The sequence below is a fragment of the Chrysochloris asiatica genome, unplaced genomic scaffold, assembly GCF_000296735.1.
Source record: "Chrysochloris asiatica unplaced genomic scaffold, ChrAsi1.0 scaffold00090, whole genome shotgun sequence".
NCBI classification, from domain to species: domain Eukaryota; kingdom Metazoa; phylum Chordata; class Mammalia; order Afrosoricida; family Chrysochloridae; genus Chrysochloris; species Chrysochloris asiatica.
The window spans coordinates 3,773,975-3,794,172 of NW_006408608.1; the positions used below are offsets into that span (position 1 = coordinate 3,773,975).

Here is a 20,198-nt window from a genome sequence, read left to right on the forward strand (position 1 = left end):
GCAGGCTTGCAGGGTATATCCTTTGGTTGGTTGATGATGCATGGAGGGGATTGTAACCATGGCAATGAAACGATATACAATAATAGGATGAATGTGAAACTAATGTTCTCACATGTAAACTATTACATAATTCACAATAAAACATTTTTTTTTTAAAAAGGTGAGGTTGTTGAGTCAGAACCAACTCAACAAGACATAACAACAGACATACAACATGGCAGGTGTGGGGCCCCACAGGGAGCTCAGGTAGACAGAAAGTGTGTGGGCACAGGTAAGCGGATGGTGCCTGATGTTCTCTGGGAGGAGGGGATGCACTGCTAGTGATCTCGGAGCAGCAGCCCACCAACCCAGAGGCGCTTCTTGGAGGAACTGATTGGAACATCCAAAGGGTTGGTTTGGTAGGTTGTAAGGTCTGAGTGAGGTGTGGAGGGCTCACCCATGTGTTCCTGCCAATGATCTCTGCTCTTCTCTCCCTCCCAATGTGCCCCCTCCCACCCAGGTCACCGTCAGCTACTATGAGCAGGAGGCGAAGACTCTCATTGACCAGGCGGGGCTCTTCCTCACGGCCATTGGTAAGTGCTTTCATTGCCCAGGCTCTGATACTAGTAGCTTCTTCTGAATAATCCAGGCCCTATGCCACCGGGTGGGGGGCTTCCTGCTCTGTCAGGGTCACTGTCAGAGGCTCTGTGGTCCATGGAGGAGAAAGTGGGAGGTCCATCCCCTTACCCCATCCCTCCCCAGCCTAGAGAAGAGCTTCCCTCTCATGGGGACAAGGTCCTGATAATCCAGCTACCCACTTGCCCTTCTGAGACCCAGCCATGAGTGCTCAGAGATGCAGTCCAGCGCAAGCTTCTTATTTGACCCACAAGGACAATTAGGCCCAGAGAGGTTAGGGAATTCATTCAAAGTCAAACAGCAACTCAGTGGCAGGTTGGGTCCAGATGCTCAGGTTCTTTCTATTGTACATCATTGCCCAATCTTGGAGCCAGATCTGCCTTCAAGGGTAGGAGGGCTCAACCTGGGATAGGAGGGTCACTGGACCCTCAGTCATTGGACTCTTTTACAGTTGAAGTATTACTTTCATAATTTTAAAAGAAAATTAAAAACAAAAACTTTTCATTAACTGCCATGAAATCAATTGTACCTCAGAGCAACCCAGTTTGCATCAGAGTAGGGCAGTACTTTGTTAAGTTTTCAAGGACAAAATTGGGGAATAGACTGACAGGTCTTGCTCTGAGGTGCCTCTGAGTGGACTTGAGCCAACCTTTTAGTTCGTAGTTGGGTGCCTAACTCCAAGGATACTCCGAAACCAAATTTTCTGCCATTGAGTTGATTAGAAATGTCCTGGGGTTTCCAAGGCTGTAATCTTCATAGATGCAATTGCTTCATCCTTTTCCTGGGGAGCAGCTGGTTGGTGCCAACCTATGGAGTCAGTTCCAACTCATAGCGACCCTGTACAGGGTTTCCGAGGCTGTAAATCTTTACGGGAGCAGAAAGCCTCATCTTTCTCCCACAGAACAGCTGGTAGTTTCAAACTGATGACCTTGCGGTTCGCAGCCCAATTCATAACCACTACACTACCAGAGCTCAAGCACTAATAACTGCATCACCAGGGTTCCTTACTGCAAAGATACCAAAGACCCAGTGCTGTGGAGAAGATTCCTATTCACAGCAACCCTCTATTGCTGTTGTTGTTGTTAAGTGTCGTCTAGTCAGTTCTGACCCATAGCGAACCTCTATAGACTTTCCGAGGAGTTGCTGGTGAGCTTAAACCACCGACCTCGCAGTTCAAACGGCTTTGCAGTCTGGCACATTAACCCACACTGCCACCCCAGGACCCTCTATAGTTTCCTGTAAATCTTTACAAGAGTAGAAAGCCTCATCTTTCTCCCATGGAGCCACTTGGTTGGAAATTGTCCCCAACTCATGGTGACCCAATACACAATGGAATAAAACACAGCCCGGTTTGAACCACCAGCTTTGGTTAGCAGTCCAGTGCTTATCCACAGTACCACTAGGACTTCTTATTCCAATGATGTTGTTGCTGTTAACTGCCATCGAGTTGGTTCCAATTCATAGCACTCTTGTATAGGATTTCCAACGGGCAACTGGTACATTTGAACCATCAACCTTGAGGTTCAAACTGATCTTGTAGTCCAGTACATTATCCCACAGCGCCACACCATAGGAACTATTATTATCCCCATTTTGCAGATGAGAAAACCTAGGCTCAGAAAAACGAAATCAAACCAGCATGAATTTGCCTGAGACCACACAGCTGGAAAGCTATTATTTGGACCCCAGGTCCGTTCAGTTCTCTCACATCCCCCTGGGGTCTTGGGACTCCCTCTCCCCACAAAGCAGCTAGCTCCCTCACCAGCCCCTCCACTCCAGTCCTGCACTCCTTGCTGATGAAGTAGGTTCAGTAGGAGTGCTTTTTGACTTGCCAGTGAATTCCCAGCCGGCTGGGCGGCTGGACAGCCCGCCTCTCAGTCTGCATGGAGGAAGAGAACCGCAGGATGACTTGAGGGCCCTGGGTCATGGCTGGTCCTAGCATGTGTATGAACCTCTCACACACATCTAGCCCCCAGGTTGTCTCAGGTGACTGTCACTGAGGAAACCTGATCCCACAGCCACAGTGCAGCAGGGACACCTGAGGACAGAAGCTGAAGGGCCAGTGGCCAGAGGCTTGTTGAAGGAGGGTGAACAAGCCATTAACGGGGCTTCCACCAAAGCAAGACAGACTTGGCAGAATAGGCTGCCAGGGCCTCAAAACCCCTGGTCCCAGGAGGTGCTCTGTCAGGAGACAGGTTTGGACTCGTCTCCACCACAGACTTCAAGGCTTGTGGTCAGAGGAACAGCCAGGTTGAGCCCAAAGATTCCAAATCTGTGATAAATAACCAAGCCATCCTTCTGAAGCTTGTTGAAGGAGGGTGTTATTGACATTTGTTATTGTCAGATGCCGCCAAGTCATTTCCTACTTATCATGGCCCCAGAACTACAAGGGACAACTGCCCCATACAGTTTCCAAGCTTGCAATCTTTATGGAAGGTCGTGATGAGTCAGAACCGATTTTTTTAACAGCAACAACAATCTTTATGGAAGCCCTAGTAGTTAAGCACTTGGCTGCTAACCAACTGATTGGTGGTTAGAACCCATAGGCCACTCTGGGAGAACACTGTGGCAGTCTGCTTCTATAAAGATTACAGCCTCAGAAACCCTATGGGGCCGTTCTGATCTCTTCTATGGGGGCTCAGCTATGAATTGGAATCAAGCCGATAGCAACAGATTTTCAGTTTTGTAGGGCCAGTGTGAATTAGCAATGTCTTTACAAGAGCAGATCACGAGGTCTTTCTCCATCGGAGCCACTGGATGGGTTTGAACTACCAATTGTTCAGTTACCAGCTGAGCACTTAACCTTTACCACCCGTGTTCCTTCAACCTCCATTTACCAATTATTTACTTAACTGTCAGTTTCTCAAATATTGAGATTCCACACAGGCCAGTAAAATTGTCCCTCCAATAAAAAAAAAAAAGAGAGGAAATTGCATAAGACTATGACTTTTATTCTTGGGAGAGGGATTGCGAAGAGAGCAATAGAACAATTTCTCATTAACTATCAATATCATCTGATGAAAAAGGGCTATTTTAACACGTAAACTGTAAGCAGGGCAGGACATAATCTCAGAATAAAAGATCAGCATTTACAGTGATGCCTGAGATGGAGGCAGAGACGATGTGGAGAGATGGAGCAGCTGGGGACTTTAGACCAGAGAGGGAGAGGGACTGTGTGCTGATGACTGGGGGGCAGGCTTGTAGTGTATACCCTTTGATGATGCATGGAGGGCATTATAACCATGGTAATGAAACGATATACAATAGGATGAATGTAAAACTAATGTTCTCCCTTGTAAACTATCACATAATTCACAATAAAACATTAAAAAAAAAAAAAGACCAACATTTACACGGCATAAAGTTTTATGAAAAACTCACCCCAATGAATTTATAATTCATGCTCCACTGAGGACCTGGATGCAAATTTGATTGCACTTGGTCTAACTGACTCCACCAGCTCTTGTCTTACTTCAGGCATCTACCCAGGAACCCTGAACCCACATTCTGACTAATCATTTCAGGGTAATGCCTCAGAGGCATGGACACCCCAAGATGGCAGGACTGCCCCACGTTGTATCTGAGTCGATCCCATCCTGTTTCTGTATTGAACACATGTGAGCGAAAAGAGCCCTGGCTTCAGAGGAGACAGAAATATGACTGAGTTCGGACTCTTCTCCTTCCTGCCACGATGGGCAAGTCACCTCTGAGCCTGTTTCCTCATCAGGTTCATAGTGCGCCTTGCATGATGACAAGGAGTCAGGATGCTCAGTTCTTGCTCTCCTCTCTCCCCTCCTCCTGGGGTCACCACATTTTCTCCCTGGAGTTGAAGAGCCTCAGTCTCCCCAGGAGACTGGGAAATGGTACCCTTGTATGGCACCATAGAATAAGCACTAGACCGCAAGGTCGGTTTGAACTGCAATGTCAGCAGTTCAAACTCACCAGCCGCTCCTCAGAAACCCTATACAGGTTCACTGTGAGTTGGAGACAACTTGATGGCACTTAGCAATACAAAAGCCAAAATATTGCACTAATTGGTCCCTTTAGACTCCAAGATCAGATTAGGTCTGATTTGCAAAAGCCCTTCCTATTGAAAGGAGTCCCTGAGTGATGCAAGTTGGGTTAATGCGCTCTGCTGCTAACCGGAAGACTGGAGGTTCAAGTCTCCCCAGAGGCACCTTGGGAGAAAGTCCTGGCAACGTACTTCCAAATAACCCATCCTCAAAAACCTCATTGAGTACAGCTCTACTCTGACACAGGAGTTGGAATTGACTCCGATTTTATTTTTTGTTTTACCCTACTGAAGGGGAAAGTGGGAAGGGAGGGGAGTCAAGAGGAAGGATCCCACCCATTTTGCTATGACGCTGAACATGGGAGCAATATATATACATGAACCTCAAGAATTTTTAGCATCCACCTAAGAACTTATTCCTGTGCCCTTTCCCCAGAACCTAGGTTAATTGCCCCAGTTGGCTGGGGTGGGGGTCAAGGGGGCAGAGAGGGTGATGTCCTTCCTCCATGCCATACCCCAAAATGCCAGGCAAGGCCAAAAGATTGGGCACCCTGCCACTGTCCATGGGACCAGTGACTCGCCAAAATGCCTGGGCTGCAACTGAGGCCTTGGTGTCTTAATTCTCAGGGCAGGCTGCCTTGAACACAATCCTGGTGACATTTCCCGTTAATCTGCCCTACACTCCAGGCGCCACCCGACACCTCGGGGCTATTCTAGGGAGCTGAGCTAGGTTCTGCAGCCTCTGGAAAATGTCTGCAGACGACCTCCCACTCCTTCCCCTGGGAAGGGAGAACTGTCCCTGTCCCTGAGGGCAGGTCACGCCAATTTCATTCTCTCTCCCTGCACGGATCACCCTACTGGAATCCAATTAAATCAGACATGGGGACAGTGTTAAAGAGGAGCAAAAGTCCTAGAGGGCTGGCCCGTGGCTTGAAGGAAGATGCTTGTCCTACAGGAGGGGACTCAGGCTAGTGGGGCATCAGAGAAAAATCCAGAAGCCCCATGGGAAGGTTTAGAGGAGAGTGATAAATAGAGCCAAATTATGAAATATGAAGATTTCATAACAGGAAGTCAGTTAAAATGCTAAAATTAATATATCGAGAACTAACAATAAATGTATTGCTTAGTATGAGGGAGATAGGCTCCAACGGGTAAGGAAATGGGATGGACAAGCAAGTTCTGCTTTTCTTCAGAAGGTTTGGGGTATGATTTGACTGTTTTACACTATATGCCAATGTTGTCGCTGTTAAGTGCTGTAGAGTCAGTTCCAACCCATAAAGACCCTGTATAGGGTTTCCGAGGAGTGGCTGGTGAACTTGAACCGCCGACCTTGTGGTTCAAACCGACTTTGTAGTCCAGCGCATTAACCCACCAGCATTCCAAATATGCAAATAGCACATGATAAAATTGTAAAGTTTTAGAAAGTTACGATGAAATAAAACACTTAAAATTTCTCTCCTGCCATCTGCTGCTTGAATGGACATGCCATAAGGAGCCTCGATGCCCCTTCACAAGGGTCACCTTGTAAGCTGGAAACTAAGACCCGCCAAGGTGGGACGTGACCAGGCTCTGGTGGGAATGGCCTACTGAGAGCTAGCCATGGGTCTTTAAAGGCAGGCTTGGCATGTGGAACCTAAACTTAGGCCAGAAGTCAACCTGAGCCAGCCAGAGACCAGCCTGGACCTGTTGGTTGTGGTTGTTATTAGGTGCCATTGAGTCTGTCCCAACTCACAATGACCCTGTGAATACAAAACAAAACACTGCCCAGTCCTGCACCACCTTGTCTGAGCCACTGTACTGATCCATCTCATTGAGGGTCTCTCTCTTTTTCACTGGTCCTCGGCTTTACTAAGCATGACATCCTTCTCCAGGGACAATAATGGAGAGAGCAGCAAAACGAACCCCACATTGGAGAGAGATGCCTGCTTCCATAGTCACTTGGCTGCTGGGAGCCTGGGTCTTCTCCTCTGTGGGGTTGGGACTGGTAGTGAGGAGAATTCCAGGAGATCAGCAACTGACAAGAGTGAACAAGTCTCCTGGGAAAGATTTCACCTGGAAAAGTAAAGAGAGGGCCTGTAAATCCGATCTAAGACAGTGCATTTCTGTCCCATCCTTTGGGCCCTCTGCTGGAAAGTAGAATCAAGTCTCAAATAATGCCTTTTAAATTGTTTCCTCGAGTATTTTAGATGTAGGACCATTCTGTAGCATCCCTCTGTGAATGTAAAATATCTTGTACCTGCTTTATGAGATGTAATAGTGACTGTGCTGTATCAGAGCTATTTTAATGACATTATTCTAGGATGTTTTTAGTGAGAAGCTAATTTTAAAAATGTTTTTAAATGGTGCCAGGTACCACAACAATAACAGAACTTTGCTGTTTTCGGAGGGTTTGTTTGATAATTTTTCCTTTCTTTTTTTAATGGAGTGTGCTGGATGTCTCTATAATTTTGTTCAGATGACTGCCGCACCTGGAAAAGCTGTCACTGCTATTGATGCATAGCATTGTGATTTGTCTTTATATATACAAATATATATATAATTTGAATTTTGGAAACTTTAGCTGTGCTGTCAACTTTGGAAAAAGTATCCCAGTTGTACTGTGTTGAGTTGGCATGGTACAGAAATTAACAGCCATATTGGTCTAGAACTGTTAAACTTTTTTTTCCATTTGTACAGGGGTAATGCACTGTATTAAATATGTAAGGTCTTATCTACATGGGTTTGATTACAGAAACTAATAAAGTAGTCTCTAAATAATGAAAAAGAGAGAGAGAGATGGCCTGGGTTTACAGCTAGTTCCCAGGGTGAAGCTGAGGAAAGCTGGCCTCCCTGAAAGGCACCATTCACTGGAGTGTGTCTGACTGGAAAGCTCTGAAGGTCTTGAGAGCCAAAACCAATATTGTTCCCTGATCTGAACCTTCAGTTTCTTGGGCAGCAATCAGAGCTACCATCTTCCCTTCTTACTCTATAGAATACTCCTACATCAGCCTCTCAGTTGGTCAACCCAATTTGCCCACACATAACTTCTCAGAGCCTGGATTTGCCCACCTGGAGAGCAGGCACTGCACCTCTGGTGCCCAGCATTGGCTCCCCACTGCCCAGTACAGTGCCTGGAACATAGGAGATGCTCAACAGTTATTTGTTGAATGATGGGATAAATGAATAGGAGTTATGAGAGGGTTTTATAAAAGTGTGCCTTACAGCATCTAACTCACAGGACGACTTCCTCTCCCAAGGACCAGGCGTCCTTAAAGCCTCCACTCTCCTGCCTCCCTTTAGATTCACAGAAGCCACACTCAGGGTTGGGAAGGAATCAGGCCATGAGTAATGGGAGGACCAGAATGTAGTCCCTGGACTCATCAGGCTGAGCCACCCAGGCAAGGGTGACATCAGTGTCTTTCCAGTGCCAGACCTTCCTCCCCACCTATCAGGGCAAGGATGCATCTGTCAAGGGGACTAACTAGGAACACATTCATTCCCACCCAGCTCCCACTGCGTCCAAGTCATGCTCAGCAGGAGGGCAAGCCCACTTGGGCAGCTCACGGAGCCTGGAATAAGGTCATCTCATTTGGAGTGACCCTCCTGGCACCTTCCCAACAACTCCCCAGATAGTCTCTAATTCAGGGCGCACTTTTGCCTCCCAGGAGACAGTTGACAATGTCTGGAGACGGTTTTGGCTGACACAAGTGGGGGATGCTATTGGCTGCTGAACATTCACAATGCACAGGACAGTGCCCACAACAGAGATGGTAATAGTGCCTACTCTCGCAGTTACTGCAACTGCTGTAACCAGAAAGGGCTGCATTTTACAGCTGACAAAGCTGGGGCTCAGAGAAGCTGTCTAATCTACACAAAGTCACACAGCTGGTAAACAGAGAGCCTGCACTAAACCCAGCACTGTTGTTGTTGTTGTTGTTATGTGCCGTGGAGTCAGTTGCTAAATCTCCAAGAAGCCTGTCCTCATGACAGACCTAGGGATACCAAAAGGTCCTTCCCCAACAGGAAGGAGATGCAGGTGCCCCACTCTGGGTCTTCTGTCTGAAAACTTGGCCTCATGGGCACCCTCAGGTTAAGAGGGGACAGAGCTGCAGTTTCTACCCAGATGAAACCTTCAGTCCTTGGAGATGGGATCTAGATCACTGGGAATTCTGAAAGAGAGGGGCATGCATGCACACAAACACAAATACACACAAATGCAGAAACACATGTGCATTCACACACGTGTGTGTGCACAAACACATGCATGCATGCAAAAGGACACACACAAAATAGATTAGGAAAGGCAGGTATGGAACCCTGTGCCTGAACATTTCCAAGTATAGACTTTGAGTCAGGCCATCTGCAGTCCATCTTGGTTCTGCCTAGGTGACTTCCTCTCTCAACCAGGGCTCCCAGCTCTGGGCAGAGAGGACTACTCCACCCACCAAGTAGTTGTGAGTAAGGAAAGTTGAGATGGTGGAAGATCTCTACCTGCCCCTGCAGGGGTCCACCTAACCAGTGCATTGTAAGCTGTAAAGCCTTACTCAAGATCTGCCTCAAGAAGGAGGGTATGTTGACGCAGGGAGTAGGAAAAGATGACCTCAGCAAGGTCCTCTTTTTCTAGTAACCAAGCAAATAGCTTAGCTGTCCTCTAATGCCACGTGTCTTCCTCCTACCCTGCCCCCACTCCATCTAGCAGGCTCCACAACTCACCCACATGTCTTGTTCCCAGAGATCTCTCTGGATGTGGATGCTGACCGAGACGGCGTGGTGGAGAAGAACAACCCACGGAAGGTACCTAGCTATCAAGACAGACATGACCCTGAACTGAGGGCAGGGTGGGGTTCCCAAGGACAAGAGCCCCAAACTGGATCCTGCAAGAGGTAGGATCCTCCCACCAATCTCAGGAAACCCCACTTCACAGGTGAGGAAACTGAGGCCCATGGCAGGCTACCCAACACACAGCAAATCATTAGCCACTGAGCAGGTCCCAAGTCTCAGTTTCCCCAGCCACAGATATTCAAGGCACATTCTCTTCAGTGGTTCATGCACAGCCCCTTCCCTGGTTTATTCATTCACTCATTCATTTATTTATTTATTCATCACTCATTCATTTATTTATTTATTCATTCATTCTCTTTTATTCCTGCACCACACACACACACACACACACACACTCCCATTCTCCCCACAAACAACCATTTTAATGGGGTTAATGTGTTTCTTTTCTGTTCTGATTCTTGCAAAACATGAGGTGTGGTTAGTATGCATGTGATGATAACATTGTGTTCTCAGTCTGTTTTCCATTCCCTGCTTCCCACCCCCTCCACCTCAACACAATGCTTTTTTTCTTTTCTTGTTCTTATCACCTTTCCTATCACCCAAATTAAAGCTTGCTTAACCTCTAGCTGGGAGCATAGTGATTCTGTTGGATAAACACTGAACTGTGAACAAGGTCGGCAGTTTGAGCCTACCAGCTGCTCTGCAGGAGAAAGATAAGGCTTTCTGCTCCTGCAAAGATTTATAGCCTCAGAAACATTATACAGGATTGCTGTGAGTCAGAACCAACTCAATGGCACTTAATAATAATGACAACCCTCTAGCCATCGCTGGGAAACCATCCAAGAATGTTTCTTTTAGCTTGAAAGCCTTTCCATAATTTTTTACAGCAGTGGTCTCATGCAATATTTGTCCATTTGTGATTAATTAATTTCACCCAGCAGCATGTCCTTCAGGTTCATCCGTATTATGAAGTGTTTTGCAAATTCATCCATCGTTACTCTTCAACATTGCGTCATATTCCATGTGTGTATGCTCCAAAGTTTATATATGTGTTCTTCCATGGATGGACAGTTAGGTTGTCTCCATCTCTTTGCTCTTACGAATAGCACTGCACTGAACATGGGTGTCCATATCTCTACTCATATCCTGGCTCTTGTTTCTTAAGTATATATACCAAGTAGGGATTGCTGCATCATAAGTTTTTCTATTTTCAACTTTTTAAGAAAGCACCATTCCATTTTACGCAGTGGTTGCACCATTTCACAGTTCCCCCAGCAGTTTAGGAGGGTCCCAGTCTTTCCACACCCTCACTAGCAAAAAATTGTTGTATTCTGCTTTGTTTTTAACTTTGTTATTAATGCTAAAGTTAGATGCTATTTCATGGCTTTGATTTGCATCTCTCTATGGCTAATAGCAAGGAGTTCTGGTAGTGTAGTGATTACGAGTCAGGCTGGTAGCCTCAAGGTCAGCAGTTCAAAGCTACCAGCGGTCCCGTGGGAGAAAGAAGAGACTTTCTGCTCCCATAAAGATTTACAGCCTCGGAAATCCTATGCAGGGTCACTATGAGTCAGAAGTGACTCCACGGCACATAACTATCAGCACCACCATGGCTAATAGCAGCACTTCTGGTGTGACACTTTGGGATCTGCACTGGACTGCTAACTATAAGGTTGGCAGTTCAAACCCATCAGCTGTTCCTCAGAAACCTTATATAGGGTCACTATGAGTTGGAACCAACTCGACATGATCACAAGCATTTCTTCATATGTTTGTTGACTGCCTGAATGTCTTCTTTGGTGAAGTGTCTATTCATATCCTCTATTTTTTAAATTGGATTATTTGTCTTTTTCTTGTTGAGGTGAAGTTTTCTATAAATCTTAGAGACTAACCACTTGCCTGATATGTAATTGCCAAAAAAACTTTCCCAGACTGTGGATCCTTTTTACTCTTTTGGTGAAATCTTTCGATGCACATAAGTGTCTAATTTTTAGGCGGTCCCAGTCATCTATTTTATCTTGTGCTGTTTGTGTGTTTTCAGTTATGTGTGATAGTGTATTTAGGCCATGTAACAGACCCCCTAAGTTTGTCCCAATTTTTCATTGATGATCTTTATAGTTCTAGGTTTTGCATTTAGATCTTTAATCCATGTGAATCTGTTTCTGTATATGATGTGAGATATGGGTCTTGTTTCAGTCTTCTGCAAATGAATTTCCAATTTTGCCAGCACCATTTGTTGAAGAAAGTATCTCTTTCCCACTTGTTGTGTTTTGGCCCTTTGTCAAAGATCAACTAATCTTATGTGGATGGATTTACTTCTGGATTCTCAGTTCTCCGTCTTTTGTTGTCCCAGGTTGTTTTGAACACTGGCTGTGTTGTGTAATAGGTTTTGAGATCGGGAAGTGAGAGACCTCCTACTTTATTCTTCTTTAGTAATGCTTTGCTTACTAAAGAAGAATACCCAGGGTCTCTTTCCTTTCCATATAAAGTTAGTGATTGGTTTCTTTATCTCTTTAAAGAATTATATTGGAACCTGGATTGTGATTGTATTATATCTACAAATCACTTTGGATAGTGTAAACATTTTCACAGTGTTAAGTCTTCCTATCCATGAGTATGGCATAGTCTTCCATTTTTTTAAGGTCTTTTTTGAGTTCTTATAGAAGTATTTCATCGTTTTCTTTGTATAGGTTGTATAGGTCTTTTGTTTCTCTGGGTAGATTTATTCTGAAGTATTTCATCTTTTGGGAGCTATTGTAAATGGTATTGTTTTCCTGGTTTCCTTTTCAGAACTGTCTTTATTAGTGTAAAGGACTCCAACTGATTTTTGTATGTTGATCTTGTACCCTGCCACTTGGCTGAATCTTTCAGTGAGTTCCAATAACTTTTTTGCTAGGTCTTTGGGATTTTCTATGTACAGAAACTCAACTTGGTTTAAGTTCCATCTGTGTGTACACCTTTCCATTTTCTGTCCTTCTGTATCATTTAAACATTTTCCCTGTGCATATGTTACTTTTATAATAAAACCAAAAGCTTAGATGCAGTCATAAATAGACTAATACTTTAGAAAAATATATAAATTCATATAGCCAGTCACAAGTCTGGAGTCTAGTGGCCCACCCAGATTCTCTGCATGTAGGGCAGGGAGACCTTAGGTATGTTGGGAAGCCACTTCGACCTCCCATTCTTGATAAGAAGCCTGATCATCCCTGTTCTCTGGGTCTTCCGTGAAGACATGTGACAATCAACTTCACCAAGGCCTTTGAGATCCTCAGCCCTGGGATAAGGCTCACATCCTCCCAAGGGCCCTGTGACTTTGGCCAAGTCACCAAGCCCTGTGGACCTGAATTTGGCCTGAATTTCTCCACCTTGGGCCCAATGATATTGTCACAGTTTCTTCACTCTTCCATAAGTATTTGTTGAGCATCTTTTCTATTCCGGTTCTGGGTCAGGCTCTGGAGATGCAGAAAGAATGAGAAAGTTGAAACTCCTGCCCTCAGGGAGCCCACAGCTCGGTGGCAGAAACCCACATTAAATAGAGAATGACATAGGGGCTCTGTCACCACAATTGCCCTATGTCCTCTAACCAAGGATGTGTCTGTTGTCCTGGGTGTAAGTCCAGGGAAGCTGTCTGGTCAGGAGACTTGGAAGGGCTTTCTGGAAGAAAGGACTGATGGATTATCTGAGACAGGGAAGAAGAGGAGCTTTGGCCAGGTGAAGGCAGGCAGGACAGTGTCCCAGGCATAGAGTAGAGAGTGGGAAAAGACCCAAGAGTTTGGAGTCTTTGGGGAAGAGCAAAGGGGAAGGTAGAGGATGTGACAAAGTCAGCAGGTCTTGAAGGGCTTTGCTGGCCACATGAGGATTTGGGATTTCATCCGATATCAAGAGGATACCCTAACAGGTCTTAAAGGGAGACACACAAGGGCAGGTGGAGTTGGTTTTAGCCTCACTTTGGCTGCAGTGTCAAAGGCAGATCACCTTGCAGGTCCCCCTGAAACCCTGGAAATCTGTTTGAAAAGAACTGGGTGTCTATCCACCCAAGTGTCTCCCCCGTGTCCCTCTAGGAGCATTGGCCTGTCCAGAGTGTCTTTCTTCTGGTTTCTCTGTTTGCCCTCTGCCTCCCTGTCCACTCCCTCCACTAATGCCCACTCAGCCTCCCTGTCTCTCTGCCACGTCTACCACCTAAACTTGACTTTGACTCTTGCATTGATCCTCCCTGGGCATCAGAGTTGGGACTCGCAGTTGCCAGGTCACGGCCGCTCCAGTAAGTACTCTTTCATCTCAACCGGAAACTGCTCACCCATGTCCTGCAGGTTCTGCAATGGGGTTGGGACTGTCTGTCAGAAAGTAGGAAAAATCTCACTGATCTCTCTCCCTGCCCCCATAGTCGTCCTGGACCTGGGGTCCCCAGGGCCAGGGCGCCATTCTACTGGTGAACTGTGACCGAGACACACCCTGGCTACCCAAGGAGGACTTCAGTGATGAGAAGGTCTACAGTAAAGAAGGTGCCAGAAAATCCCGCACTTTGGGGAGGGAAGGAGGTGTGCAGTGCGGGAGGGGGAGAGAGGGTCAGGAGAGGTGCTGGGAGTGAGGCTGCTATGGACTTGGGCTTCCTGGGGCTTGTTGCTAAGTGCCATCAAGTTTGTTCCGACTCGTAGCAACCCTGTATAGGGTTTCTGAGGAGCTGCTGGTGAGTTTGATCTGCCAGCTTAGCAGTTCAAACCGACCTTGAGGTCAATGCTTATCCTATAGTGCCAAACCAAGACTCTTCCTGGTGTCTTTATGGTGGCCTCAAATATTTACTCTTGCTAAAAGCAGAAGACAAAACTAAAAACAGTTCAAATGCAACTGTTTTTTAAAAATTACATGCACACATGAAAAAAAAGAATGGAAGGAAATTCCCAAAAGGTTACTAGGAGGTTAGTTAGTTATCTCTGATTTTTATTCTCCTTTATGCTTCACTATAGCTTCTGTAATCTGTATATGTCCAGGTTTGGGGATTTCTTTTCCCCTAATTATAAAAGTAAAAGGTCTGTGTAAGACATTTCCATAGCAGGTCTCTCATTCTAACTGTGTACATCTGCCCCTCAGACCTCAAGGACATGTCCCAGATGATCCTGCGGACCAAAGGCCCTGACCGCCTCCCAGCCGGTTATGAGATGGTTCTCTACATTTCCATGTCAGACTCAGACAAAGTGGGCGTGTTCTACTTGGAGAGTGAGTGACCCAGCCCTGCCCTTTCTGCAGCTTTGATCCATTGAGTGCTCCCTGAGGCCCAGCACCATCCTCCAAAGCTACCCACTCTCACTCCTGCCCCTCTGTTAGCAGTGGTGGCCCCTGAAGGTGCAGGTGACCAAAGACCAGGACAGGACCTCTTAGGAATCTATTCGTTATGTTGTGTTAAGTGCCACCGAGTCATTTCCTACTCATAACAACCCTGTGTAGGGTTTCAGAGGAGCAGCTGGTCGATATGAACCTCTGACTTTGTGGTTAGCAGCTCAGTGCTTATCCTAAAGCACCATACCAGGACTCCTAGGAATACATACTGCTGGTGTTAATTGCTGTTGATTTGGTTCATAGTGAGTCTACATAGTGTTTCCAAGGAGCTGCTGGTGGATTTGAACCATCAACCTTGCCGTTCAAACTGACCTTGTGACCTAGTGCTTACCCTACAGTGCCACATCAGTCTCCTAGGTGTGTAAATGAGTTGAAATTCACAATACCCATTGTCAATTTCAACTCATGGCAAGCCCCTGTGCATCAGAGAAGAACTGTGATCTATATGACAGGTTTGGGGGGAAGTAGATCCCCAGAACTTTCTTCCGGGGCACCTCTAACCTTTGGTTAGCAGCTAAGTAGCTTAGCCATTTGTATCACCCAGGGACCCCTCTTAGTAACAGAAACTGGGAAATACTATTGTCCCGTGAGGTCAGCGTACTTCACCAGAATATATGCCCCTCCTCATCACAAAGGAGTGAAGTGCGTTTCCATGGAGCCCAGACCTCCTTCCCGGTGACCCAGGGAAGACAGGGCTTTAAAGATTGCTCTTTTCTGGAGTCACACCACCTCTGTGATATCCAAGGTATATGCTAAGCATCACAGACTTTCCAAAGGTGAAAACTGCCTCCAATTTTTAAAGACTCCCTGAAAATACTGTGGACTTTCTCAGAGTAGACCCTCTGTTCTCTTGATGGCAACAGGGCATCTTGGGGCCCAACGATGCAGGGATCTCTTCTGCCATAGAGGTACTCCTCATAGCAACCTGCTGTCTCATTCTTTCTAGAGATACGTATTGAGCCCCCTTGGTGTAAGGTTCTGTTGTTGTTGTTGTTGCTAGCTGCTATTGAATCGGTCCCCAACTCATGGTGACCCCATGCACAACAAGACTAGAACATTATGAGCAATAAGATTTTCATTGGCTGATTTTTCAGAAGTAGATTTCCAGCCTTTCTTCCTAGTCTTTCTTAGTCTGGAAGTTCTGCTGAAAGCTGTTCAGCATCTTCATGTCCACTGAGGTGGTAGCTGCGTTTGAAGTACTTTGACCAGGCATCAAACCCAGGTCTCCAGCACAGAAGGTAGAGACTCGAGCACTGATGCACCACTGACTTCATCGAGCATTGTCCTCCGTGCCAGGATTATCACAGTGAACAAGGCTACTGCATCCTGTCCTCAAAGAGCTGACAGTTTAGTGCGAAAGACATTTGAGAAGTAGCATAATTGAAGGAAGTGAAATAGATCAAGTAAGAGAAAGTGGCATGGGCAGAGGTGAGGTGACCCTAACTGAGTGGTCAGGAAGGTGACATTGGAGCTGAGACCCAGATAAATAATGAGAAGGAAGAAGCCATTCATAAACTGAAGGAAGGGTGTTCTGAGTGGAGGGAATAATGTGTGCAAAACACAGAGGAGGAACCAGCTTGGAGGAGCATGAAGAAGATAGAGGTGGGGGGAGGTGTGTGTGTTACGGGACAAGGTCAGTGAGCTGGGCAGGGGCCAGAGCATGCAGAGATGGTCGGATTGTATTTTGAGTGCAGTGGAAAGCCATTAAAAGGCTTTTTTAAGCACAGGACTGCCAAGGTGTGATTTATGTACTAAAAAGAAGCTCTCTCAGCAGAAAAGTCAACTTTGCAATTTTCCATGCTCCCTTCCTGCTCAGCTGTCTGGAGGATCTAGGATTCTTGGCCCAGCTCAGGTGTACCCCTCTGGATAGGCCATTAGAGCCAGGCCAGTGGTCATGAGTAGTTAGTTGTGGGGGTCCTAGACCTTCACCTCTGAAAGTGAGTTAGCCAAGACAGCAGTGGACAACTGTCACCCAATGATAGCCTCTTTCTGATCCACCCTGGGCCCAGGCAGTGACCTCATGCAGGTTGGAATGTCCCCAGAGTCAGACAGGCTCCAGTGCCCCTGGAGGCCGGAGATGTTGATGTTTACTCTGTCCTGGCCAGGGTTGCCATTGGGGACAGGGCCATCAGCAGCAAGGAGGGACAAGGTGGGGTGGAGTACAAGACAGGACCTTGACCAGAGGTTCTCGTGGTGTGCCGGCATGACACAAGCATCCGGGAGACCCGGAAACCTGTTGCTGATAGTTAGAGACATCATCAGGTGGTTTTCTCTTGTTGTTAATTCAGGTCAGGTTCCATAACATCCCTCCCTGCCATGCCACCCAAGAGACAGCAAGAGAAAGGAAGAACTATGTCCTGCAAGTGCTTTGAGAATGTCCACCCCTGGCATGTCCTATCTGAGCTGCCCATCTTGTGGGGAGGGATGATGAGATAGTAACAACCACACAATAGTTTTTCACAAGATGTGGGAAATTGTCTTTTTTACTGTTGTTGAAAGCATACACAACAATGCAGACCCCCATTCAGCAATTTCTACATGTACAATTCAGTGACGTTGGTTACATTCTGCAAATGGTGCATTCTCACCCTCCCTTTCTGATTGGTTTCCCCCTCCCTGACACAAACTCACTTCCCCCTAAACTTCTTCCCATCTGGTCTTTCTGAGTTGCTGTTGTCAGTTACTTAAAAGAGCACAAAAACTCTAGGCAGACCTTCTTTATGAATTAAGTTAAACTGTTGTTTGGTTTAAAGAAAACTTCAGGGAACTAAAGTATGAGGTTTGAAGATGATCTCAGGGCAGGGTTCATTCAGCCTCAGTGACTCCAGAAAGTTTGGATTCCATGAGAATTGAAATTCTGTTTTGCACAAGATGTAGAATTCTTGGTGAACATTCTGCAATACTCCTGATCCCAACCCAGCCCTCAAAAGAAAACAAGGATGAAAAAATAACTGGGGCACAGCTTTCTTGGCTCCTTTGCAAACATTTTGGGGTTTTGTCAAAATCTGAGTGTATCTGTGAATGTTATATACCCCTTGTGTCCTGCGAGAGATTCACCGGCTGTTCCCAAGGATCATGGGGGTGGACTGGACCTAGGGACCCCGAGAGATTGCTCTGCAGCAGGGAAGTCTAGGTTCTATCCTGGATCCAGGCAATCTCCCCACTAGCCTATCCCTGGGTGTGAATAACAGTAGTCCCAACTGCCTTGGATGGTGATGGGAATGTAATGAGGAACAAGTAGAAGGTACTCTACTCAGCCCTGACCCATGAAGAGGCTCTCTTAAGGACAGGTGCTACTTTTGTTGAAATGATGATGATAATTAATTGAAATCATTGGAGTGGAAAAAGTCTCCAGTTCTGAGAAAGACCAGGTGTCTGCCCTCCAGCCTCAGATTCTACTCCAAGACCCCCAAAGGTGGGACCTCATCCCTTTCTATAATGATAAAGTGACTAATACTGCATTTTGCCCAAGACTTGTCTGGTTTTAGCACTGAACATCCCTTGTTGCAGACAAACTGAATCAGTTGGTCACATTATCAAGGAAGCTACTTAGTAGGTAGAATTGCTCCGAAGTGACAAGCCATAGCCCATAACTGGATGGGGCCAGGGTGAGGGTGAGAGGTCAGGGTGGCCAGCGGACCAAGCCCAAGACACGTGGACCACTCAATAGGGAAGCATTGTTGGGTCCTACAAGAGAGCCACCCATGCGCTGGCCAGTCTGACCGAGCTGGGGGTACCGCAAAGAGGTTTCTCAGGACAATGGCCAGATTGTTCCCACTGAGGAATCCATCTGCCTGGAGGTGGCCCAAGCCACCAGAAAGAAATCCATGTGACTCACAGGCTATGGGTCACTTCAGGAGGAAGAAAGCTGCCGACAGATGGACTAGAATGTGTCCAACTGGCCCAACCCCTTCTCCCACCCTGGAGCCTGGCAGAGCCCCCAGCTGCCCCGAACACTGGAAAGCTTTGGAGCTGCCATTTCAGCAGAAACAAGTTGGCTTTCTAAAACTGCATCTCTCCCCCAGAGCATCAGTTTAAGTGCAAGCCTGGGAAAGGACCTTTGTAAGATACAGTCTCTACGCAGTGACTGGGCCCCAAGGCACATATTGTCATTTCTGGGTGAGAAGGCTGTCACCTTCTGTGTTGTCTGGTGACAAGTTCCTGGGACATTCCATGCATCAAAATCTATCTGTCTCAGCTCTGGAAACTGGCCAAGGGAGGGTGAGGTGAGACATGTTGCTTCATCTTCTATTTGGAAGCCGTCCCCAAGACATTCATGAGAAGGTGGGGAGGTTTACATTTGGGGTGCACTGACGCGGTCACCGGCTCTCAGACTGCTAATACCAACAGAGAACCTTCCATCTTAGTCACACTATGTCATCTTATCATGCAAGAACCCTATGATGTAGATATTCGCTTCCCCATTTAACAGATGAGTAAACTGAGACTCAGAGAATTTAAGTGAATTCCCCAAGGTTTCTTGATTTACCAGGCCAGAGCAGTACAAATTATTTTAACATGCTCAGCAGCTAACTAAAAGGTTGGGGGTTCAAGTCCTTCACCCTGAGGCGCCTCAGAAGGAAGACTCAGCCATTGAACTCTGTAGAACATAATTCTACTCTGACACACATGGGATCACCATAATTTGGAATCAACTCAACAGCAACTGATTAAGACCAGAGTGGGGTTTGAACTCAATTTTCTGACACTGAAAGTCATAATTTCTAAAGTAACCCACCCTTTCCTCATGCCTGGTGGCCATAGATATGCATGTGTGAGCTATTCGGCCAGAGTTTATTTGAGCATTTCAGCAGCTCATCCATTTATTTTGCAGGTATTGATCAAACATCTTGTTTGTGTCAGGACAGTTCTAATTATGTATTCTAACCCTTGGGTGACCGATCATTAACCAATACCATTGTTGTTGACAAACATACTATACTGAGCTGATTCTACCCTTCCAGCTCTACAGGGCATAAAGAGACTCCTTCTGGAGCTGCATAGCATTCTACCTTCATGCCTTTGCCACTGCAAGTATCTCCTCCCCCCATGCACACCCTGTCTCTGCCACCTGCAATGGAGTCTCAGCTGCTGCCTTCCTCTGCTCAGATGCTTCCACCTTGAGTCCCTTCCCCCATGCCGGTAACAAGAAGTATCTTTATCTCACTCATAGTTGCCTTATGACACTTCCTGCATCCCCCTTATCTTATAATTTCTGAGAACTGCTCTTAGAACCATAGATACTACATCTTGATCATCTCCCATCTCTCCTGAAGGTCCTTGCCCACACTAGTCACAGAGTAGTAATTCAATGCATGTACTATGAATTGGCCTGGAAATTCTCTATTGGCCTCTCCCACAGGGAGTGGTATGAGAGTCATACTTCAGTAACCATGTATCAAACACTGCCATGTACCAGGCCCTGGGCCTTGGTTGGATTTGTCAGGTATCCCTGCCCTCAGGCTGGTGACAGTCC

The 20,198-nt window shown here is 46.4% G+C and overlaps 1 protein-coding gene across 2 annotated transcripts in view; it reads left to right on the forward strand.

Annotated features, from left to right (window-relative positions):
* Positions 1-20,198, forward strand: part of PADI2 (peptidyl arginine deiminase, type II) — a 65,970-nt gene that overhangs the window by 19,327 nt on the left and 26,445 nt on the right. The window contains exons 3-6 of one of the 2 annotated variants that reach the window (XM_006866341.1): positions 500-572; positions 9,339-9,400; positions 13,773-13,890; positions 14,477-14,602. In XM_006866341.1, the coding sequence (XP_006866403.1) occupies positions 500-572; positions 9,339-9,400; positions 13,773-13,890; positions 14,477-14,602 (379 nt within the window). The remainder of the gene's footprint in view (positions 1-499; positions 573-9,338; positions 9,401-13,772; positions 13,891-14,476; positions 14,603-20,198) is intronic. The other variant, XM_006866340.1, reaches the window with a different exon arrangement.